The sequence below is a fragment of the Odontomachus brunneus genome, unplaced genomic scaffold (assembly GCF_010583005.1).
Source record: "Odontomachus brunneus isolate Ranch 3 - 2012 unplaced genomic scaffold, Obru_v1 Obru_scaffold_238, whole genome shotgun sequence".
NCBI classification, from domain to species: Eukaryota; Metazoa; Arthropoda; class Insecta; order Hymenoptera; family Formicidae; genus Odontomachus; species Odontomachus brunneus.
Genome location: NW_022639688.1, coordinates 445,610 through 454,764, shown reverse-complemented (window position 1 = coordinate 454,764; position 9,155 = coordinate 445,610). Strand labels below are relative to the sequence as shown.

Genomic DNA, 9,155 nt, shown 5'->3' with positions numbered 1-9,155 from the left:
TTATTTATACTTTATTTACTATATATATAATTTACACTATGGGCACACACTGGTAATAAATAAATTGTAGTGAATAATATAATTTTTTACGTAAAATAAAAAAGGACTATATACATAACCAGATGAAACTAATAAACAATACATTTTTATAGGATGGAAATTGCACAAAAAAAGACAAGAGCCCCTAAAACAACAAATAAACAATTAGATTACCTAATTACATATATGGAGAACCATACAGCGTTTGCCACTGGCAAATTATTAGGAGCAAGGGGAAAGCCAACTCATGATGTACAATGGCAGCAATTAACTGAACAGTTAAATAGTTTAGACGGACCATCAAAAGGTATAAAAGGTTGGAAAAAAGTAAGTTTAATTGTAAATTTTTATCATAGTTGAAGTATTATTCCCTTACATTGTCTTCTTTATTATGAAATGCTATTTTTTTATAATATTAGTGTATTGTTATGTATGTATATTGCAGCTGTGATGTGATCAACGTAACCAAGCCAGAGGTCGGGCAGCCAAAGCAAAAGCAGCACAAAAGATGACTGGCAATATTGGAGCTCCAATACAATTGAAAGATTTGGATTTGAGAATCATTTCTATTTTTGGAGGTGAATCTTCTGTGAGCTTACCTATAATGGAAGTAGGACTCGAAGAGCAGCCTGAGGTTTGTTATTTTTTCATATAGAATGTTATATCAGCATCTTTGATCTTGCATATATGTGCAGTTAACTTTATCTTAATATTATATGTTTACATTATGCATTACCATTATAACATAATGCAGTTAACTTTATTTTAGCATAACCTTTGCATTCACTTAGCATTTTGCTTTTATACATTCGTTATTTAGATTATTTTGCTTATTTAAAACTCATGAATAAATGAAACTGTGTCTCTACTTGAACAGGACATTATTAATCCATCAGTACTTTTGGGATTGGCATCAACTAATGTCTCCAAAGAAAATATTATTATTGAGGAAGAAAAGGTAAATATGAAATACAAGTAATAAAACAAATACAAAGTAATAAAACTTCTAAATATAAGCATTTTGTATACACTCCATTTTCTTATTAAAGTAAATTTGTTTTTCATATTTTTTCATGTTTTTCATGCAGGAAACATCAACAAGTGAAAAAAACATAGATAAGGAAAATACAATTTCATTTTCATTGTGACAGGATGATATTTTGCTTTCAACTTTTAATAATAAGAAAACATATCAGCCTCATCCAATATTCAAATCTTTCAATATTGATCGAATTCCTCTCCAACCCATTGATGAACCATGTAGCAGCAAGCAACACAATGTACCTATGTCAACTAATATGTCAACTCAACTGACAATAGCCTCAAAAGAGTCATTGACTTCAAATGCATCAAGTGTAACGAGATGCAGTAGTAAGTATTACATAGGCTACATTTCTATATTAATTATCAGTATAGAAAATCTAAACTATACATGATATAAACTAAAAATTTTCAATATTGACAATAAATATCTGAAAGTAGGTATAATACATATACTTCAGCATTACTCAATATTATTATTATTATTATGTGCTTATTATGTATTGACAAAAATTATCATTGTTACAGGAAAACGTCCGAGAATCTCTGCCGTAGAAGAAACACAACAACATATTACAAATACGTTAGACAATCAAAATGAAAATTTCCAGGTATACTACCCAATTTTCGACACACAATTTAGAGTAGATTTTCTGAAACAATTCATTTAGTTACTATGTATGCAAGAGTTTTTAGTGAGAAAAAGCAAATGGAATGGACGAATCAATATCATCGACGTCTAAGCGACGTCTGATTGACGTCAATCGACATATAATCGATGTCGATTTCATTGCCATTTCTCACTGAGGTACACTTCCTATTTCCTCATACGTATAGATACAAAGTACAAAATCATTCAGAAACGTATTTATAATTAAAATTACAACAATATTCTAATATATTTCCACCTATTACTAGGCAATGGTTGTAACTTTAAACCGGATTGCTTCTGCAACCGAACAGCAAACTGAACTTTTCAAGACATTGATAGAAACATTAAACGTTTTGTTTAAAACTATCTGAGTTCTTAGGAAGAAAACGTAATGGTTCAAAATTGTATGTTTTGTTTCAATATATTTTATTGTTTAGTTTATTTTCTAAAGAGATAATGCAAGGACAAAACTGTAATATGCATTATAACATAATGGAGAAAACATAATGGTTAAAAATTGTATGTTTTGTTTCAATATATTTTATTTTTTAGTTTATTTTTTAAAAAGATAATACAAGGACAAGACTGTAATATGTATTATAACATATATATATAATAAAAATGACAAATTTATAAAAATGACAATTATCCTTCATTACTTATCATTTTATCATGTTTAATTTCGTAAACCAAACTGAGTCCGAAGAATTGTCCTTTGTACTCTTCTCGCTTCTACTAATCTGTTTCCGATATTTAATTGTTCTTCATCTGCACCAGCAATTTCTAACGCTCTTTGCACGGCTGCAACTTCACTCTCTTCGTCAATATCATATTCTTTATCAATAAGATTATAACTGAGTCTTATATTGTGTAATACAGCACAAGCTATAATTATATTTGACGCCATGATGGGTGCGTAATGTAGCACACGATGACTAAGAAGACATCTCCACATATTTTTTAAAAGTCCAAAAGTTCTTTCGATACAATTTCTTGTAGATGTGTGACACTGCATATATCTTGCTTCTGCGCTTTCTGCTGCTGCATCTGTGATAGGTGTCATCAGCCAAGGTTCCAAACCGTAACCTGCATCGCCTATAATGAAATAGACATTTTTACGTATATTATTAGGTAAAGAAATATAAAATAACAATTATTATATTTACCCAAAAGCCATGTTGATCGATCTCCGGAATCATATAATTGTTGCATAAAATCCCTTACGGCAGAATGTCTCCATATAAAGTTATCGTGGACACTTCCAGGAAATCTGGCATTGATATTTAAGATTTCCAAATCGTGTGACGCTATCTTATTATAAATAATACAAGCATTAAGTTTCTTTTTGAAATGTATTTAGTACATTATATATTATGTATTTCTGTTGTAAGTCTACTTACTGCCTGAACATTAATGGAATGAAAACCTTTATGGTTTAAATATGATTCCTCGTGATGTGTTGGTCTTACAATAGCAACATGAGTGCAATCTATGCAGCCTATTACTCCTTTAAAATTTCTTTCCTTTTGAAATCTGTAAAAACATATTGTAAACAATATCATAAAACAATTATGGCAAAAACTATTGGGTGTACAACTTAGTTCGGTCCGTTTTCAAAAGATGGCTCTAGGTGCTATAAATGGTTGACGGCGACAGCTGATTTTTGCTGTATCGTGAAGTGTCAACATCTGTCAACCAAATATTGTTTACAAGCCTTTGAGTTTTGCACAACAAGTTTAATTTTTACTGCGTTGAAAATGTCGAGTTTCGTTCCAAATAAGCACCATTTGCGGGAAGTTTTGATTTTCTGTTTCAATTGGAAGAAAAGTGCAGCTGAAGCGCATCGAATGCTTGTGGAAGTTTATGGTGAATCTGCACCGTCGGATAAATCTTGCAGAGAATGGTTTCGACGATTTCAAAGTGGTGATTTTAGTGTTGAAGACAAAGAGCGTTCGGGTCAACCGAAAAAGTTTGAAGATGAAGAATTAGAAACATTACTCGATCAAGATTCGTGTCAAACGCAAAAAGAGCTCGCAAGAACATTGGAAGTTACTCAACAAGCTATTTCGAAACGACTCAAAGCCGCGGGATACATCCAAAAGCAAGGAAATTGGGTCCCATACGAATTGAAACCGAGAGATATCGAACGACGATTTTGCATGTCCGAAATGTTGCTTGAACGGTACAAAAAGAAGTCTTTTCTGCATCGAATCATTACCGGGGACGAAAAATGGATTCACTACGACAACCCGAAACGCAAAAAATCATATGTAAAATCCGGCCAACCGGGGACATCAACGCCGAAGCCTAATATCCATGATGCAAAGGTAATGCTCTGTATTTGGTGGGATCAGAAGGGTGTGATCCACTATGAGCTGCTAAAACCTGGTCAAACCATCACGGGAGACTTCTACAGGCGACAATTGATCCGTTTAAAGCGAGCTATAGCCGAAAAACGTCCAGAATATGCGACCAGACACGAGTCCATAATCTTTCACCATGACAACGCTCGGCCTCATGTTGCTGTTCCGGTTAAAAACTATTTGGAAAATAGCGGATGGGAAGTTCTGGCTCACCCGCCTTATAGCCCAGACCTTGACCCTTCCGACTATCATTTGTTTCGATCGATGCAGGACGCTTTGACTAGAATACACTTCACTTCAGAACAGGGTATCAAAAATTGGCTCGATTCATTCTTGGCTTCAAAAGATGAACGCTTCTTCCGCGACGGAATCCATAAATTGCCAGAAAGATGAGAAAAAGTAGTGGCTAGCGATGGACAATATTTTCAATAATGTATTAATTCATTTTATCATTCAAATAAATGCGTTTTTCAAGCAAAAAAACGGACCGAATTAAGTTATACACCCAATATAATTCAATTTGTGTGTGTGTGAATAAATAATTTTTTTATTTAAAGTATTTTTAAGAAAATATCCGTTAAGAGAGTAGTGTGCAATCATACATAAATTACTTCAATTTCATGTTAGTATTATACGTTATGTTTTCTTCAGAAAAATAATATTTGTTTGTAGTCAGAGTTAAATTTTAATGGTCTTTTATAATTGTAAAAGAATATTACCTTTCTTTTAAAGCTGCTCGTTTTTCATCTGTATTTGGGAATTTGATCCACTCATTGGCAAGCAATTGTGTAATACCCATCGCTACTGCTTTTATTGCTCTGCTAGTAGCTGGTTGTGATACAGATATCAGGTAATCATTACCAATACCTTTTTGATAGGAGCCTATAGCAAAGAAACGCAGTGCAGCTAGTACCTGTAAGTATTATAATTACTAACATATAGTTTTTTATTACATTAAGTATTTCAACAAAATCAGTATTAAATAATATAAATTGTACACACAGTCGTAGACAATAAAATTGTTCGTTATGTTCAATGCAGTTCAGAACGAAGTTAATAGTCTAAGAAAATTTGTTTTGAAAACTGTTCAACAAATATTCTCTCGTTGGACCATTAATTGCGTTCCGCTAGATTTCATCTAAATATAGCGGACAACTGTAGTGTTTACGATGTGTGTATTTCATAGCTTTATTCAAATTTATATAATTACCTGTGTTTCTACACTTAACCCTTTTCTTCCTTTACGTTGTAAAATACACTGAAGTGAATAACATATATAAATAACTGCTTCCTTTGATAGGCGAAACACTTTTATAAACTAGATTTGAGGCTTTCACGGCCATTGATACAATGTCTAGATATAGCTTCCGGAATGGAGCCGTGTCTTGAATCAGCGATATGCCGACGTTTCGCAAACGTTGCAGTTTGCATCATCAGGGCTGAGAACTCTGATACTGAGCTCCCTTGGGTAAAGGTAGTCCTTATATGCCCCCCTCCCCCCCCCCTTTGTGTAGATGGTGTTTAGGGAGTAGGGGGACGAGGCTTGAATCCAGCCAATCAGCGTATTTTAATTGATCAGCTGGTCAATTAAAAAACCGGGAGGGCAGTATGCCAAATAGAGTTTACTTGCATACCTTTGTCTCGGTTGAGGTTGTTGGGATGTTTCAAAATTTCTAGACCTTCACGATGTTTTCTGGCAAAATAACTCTGTGAGGGAGCCAATCTGGTGGCTTTTTCATATTGTACGGAGTGTCCAGTCTCCATCCAGTGTTCAGCTAGGGCTGATTGAGTAAAGTGACCATACTTGGTACATCGCTGGTGTTCCTTGATTCGCGTACTGATCTTCCTCCCGGTTTCTCCTATATAAACTTTACCACAAGAGCAAGGGATCTTATATACACCTGATGTTTCTAGGCATGATTTCTGATCCTTCGGATTTGGGAGTAAATGGGAGAGCTTCCTATGAGGTTTGAAGATTACTTTGATTTTGTGTTTACCCAAAATCCTGCTGATAGGTTCTGTTATGCCCTGGAGATATGGAAGGACAGCCGTTTTTCTCTTTTCTCTCTCTTCATCTAGTGTGTCAGTGTGTTTAGGACTGACAATTCTGTTCTTCTGGTTTTTTATTACTTGCGAGATGCTTTTGCTGTTGTATCCATTTTTAGTTAAGGCTGTACTGAGGTGTTCTAGTTCTCCATTCAGAGAAGATGGTTCCGAAATTGTGAGCGCTCTGTAAACCAATGAACTTATGACAGAATTCTTTTGCGAGGGATGATGATGAGAGGTTGCATGTAGATATCGGTCCGTGTGTGTTGGTTTTCGGTAGACCTGGTGACCTAAGGTGCCATCTTGGTTCTTTTGGACTAGCACATCCAGGAAGGGTATTTGATTATTTTGTTCCACTTCCATTGTGAACTGAATACTGGGATGTTGTGAATTGAGAAACCCGAGAAACTGAGAAAGAGTTTCCCTGCCATGATTCCAAATTACGAAAGTATCGTCCACATACCGAAACCATGTGGATGGTTTCAGTGGTGCGTTCCTCAAAACTTTATTCTCAAAGTGTTCCATAAAGATGTTTGCAATGATAGGAGATATAGGAGATCCCATCGCCGCTCCAGAGGTTTGTTCGAAAAACTCTCCTTGGAACTGAAAATAGGTTGAAGTTAAGCAGTGTTCTATTAGTGGGAAGAGGTTGGCAGGAATTTCCTCGGAATTCTTGATGATGTTCAAAGTATCCTGGACTGGAACATTGGTAAACAGTGAGACTACATCAAAACTCACCAGGATATCATTAGTATTCATCTTGATTTTTGTGATCTTATTCACGAAATCTGTTGAATTCTTGATATGGGAATCATTGAGACCAGTAAGTTTCTGGAGGGATTTGGTGAGATAGCGGGCTAACTGGTAGGTAGGTCAAAAATCTCCAATATTGCTGACAATGGGGCGTAAGGGCACTGATTCCTTGTGGATTTTTGGAAGACCGTAGAGTCTAGGTGCTGAAGAATCTTGAGGGGTTAAATACTTGATAGTTTGAAGAGGGAGACCTGCATTTTTCAGAAGAGAAGATGTTTTCTTCTCTATGCTGGATGTTGGGTTGCGTTTGAGTTTCCTGTAGACTTTTTGGTCTGAGAGTAAACTGTTGATTTTACTGCAATAGTCTTCCCTGTTCATAACTACAGTAGCGTTCCCTTTGTCTGCTGGTAAAATTAGGATCTTGTTGTTTTGTTTCAGACCGTGGAGAGCTCGGAGTATATAATCACGGAGAAATATAATCACATGTTACAAATTATACCTTTTTAAATTATTATGAAGAAATGTTTATTATTCTGTTTTCTAATTGTTAAGGTTTTAGCAACATTAAGTTTTTTAAGTTCGGAATCTTATCAAAGAAAAGTTGGCCAAGATTTTTTATGTTTATGTGCCAGGTATCCGTTAGTGGAGCTATACATGAAATTATGTATGCAATAAATGCCATTATGTCATAATAGATAAAATTTCCTGTGCAAGCTAATGAAATTGAAGCAATCCGATAACAGTGAGTTATGAAAATTATTTTCTATATTTTTAAACATTAAACAAGTTTTTTAATTTCTTTAATTATACGATTTTTATTAAGATGTAAGAACATTTGCAACATAAGAAATTGTTTATGTTACAACGAAACCTTATTTCGAAATTAGTTTTAGCGTATTGTAAATTGTTACTAATGGCAAATTCGATTGAATGCATTAGTGCATAATGAGTGTACACTAAATTTGTTTATAATTCGTTCTTATATTTAAAAATTACTTTAAATATATCAAATACTCAGTCAGCAAAATTATCTGCAGCATCCGTACGAATTGTTTTATTGGTTAAGAAGTTTTTGAAGATATATTTAAAACGACCTTAAGAATAAGAAAGTGAACAAACTTTAGTGTGTACTCAGTGCACACTGGTGCATTCAATCGAATTCGCCATATGATGATTGCGTCCCAAAATTCACTGCCAGTACTGAAAATCTATAGTTCATGTTACGTATGCTATAAAATTTCTGCACTGGCAGTGAATTTCGGAACATAGCCATTTTTATCACCAAATGAAGAAAGTTATTCACCAAATCACTAAAAGATCTTAAAAATTCCTAAAATGGTGAAAAATCACCAACAACGGCAACCCTGGTCAGCTGTTTGCGAGTTTGGACCGGCGGTATCGATTTAGAAATTGACGGGCGATCAGCTGGGCAACGGTGGAGTAAACAAGGAGAAGAAGAGTCGCGCACGAGCTACCGTCACGAGCTGATGTGTGTTATTCGGTCACGATCTTTGTACGATCTTTGATATTTGTACGATTCTGAGGAATGAGAGTTCGTGTTTGTAAAACCGCTGTACATAAAGCTTTGCATTTTTATAACTCAACATGTTCTCATTTACCCCGTGCGGCGGAAACCAAACTCGCAAGAGTGCGACAATTTTGGGGGTTCGTCCGGGATCTGACGAAAATCCGACGGCCAACGAAACGCGACAGCGATCGTAAACGTCTCGGGAGTGATAGTAGATGGTGAGGCGGTGAGTGGCTCAGCGAGTTACAAGGAAGAGGCAGCATTTGAACGAGATAGCGTTAATGGAGATTGGATGTTCCTTGAGCGCGGAGGCGGTAACGGTGCAAGGTCTGATGGAGGAGCTGCGGCAACTCCGTGCTGACAGGGAGCGAGAGCGACAGGAGCTGCAGGAACTGGGAGCGGTGCACTTGGACACGGTGCATTTGGACACAGCTAATCACAGCACCGTGTGATTAGAGACATTTGTAGGGTCCCTTGGAACAGCGACTTGTGATTGGACTGTGTCCAATTGCTCCGTGTCCAACTGGTATACACCCGCAGGAACTTCGTAGTCGGCTGAGCGCAAGCGGAGAATGCAGCTAACTCGCTCCCAAAATAAAGTTAAAGCCCGATATTTATGACGGAACAGTTCCGTGGCGCAATTTTATCGGTTTGAGATGATAGCGCGGGCAAACGGATGGAAAGATTCGATTAAGTTGTGTAGTTGGCTGCTTATTTGCGGGGAAAAGCGCAT

The 9,155-nt window shown here is 35.9% G+C and overlaps 1 protein-coding gene across 1 annotated transcript; it reads right to left on the bottom strand.

Annotated features, from left to right (window-relative positions):
* Positions 1-2,261: 2,261 nt before the first annotated feature.
* On the bottom strand, positions 2,262-5,540 carry LOC116852600 (putative nuclease HARBI1). Its single transcript, XM_032833119.1, has 4 exons — positions 4,815-5,540; positions 3,133-3,265; positions 2,899-3,043; positions 2,262-2,827 (listed from the first exon to the last, which is right to left on the bottom strand). Exons 1-4 carry the CDS (start codon positions 4,892-4,894, stop codon positions 2,409-2,411), a joined length of 777 nt encoding a protein of 258 aa, XP_032689010.1. The 5' UTR covers positions 4,895-5,540; the 3' UTR covers positions 2,262-2,408.
* Between the last annotated feature and the right edge of the window lie 3,615 nt (positions 5,541-9,155).

Coding starts and splice junctions, on each gene's coding strand:
- LOC116852600 (XM_032833119.1), bottom strand. CDS start 4,894: ATGGGTATTACACAATTGCTTGCCAATGAGTGGATCAAATTCCCAAAT. Junction 3,266..4,814: donor CGAGCAGCTTTAAAAGAAAG/GTAATATTCTTT, acceptor ATGTTTTTACAG/ATTTCAAAAGGAAAGAAATT. Junction 3,044..3,132: donor ATTCCATTAATGTTCAGGCA/GTAAGTAGACTT, acceptor ATTTATAATAAG/ATAGCGTCACACGATTTGGA.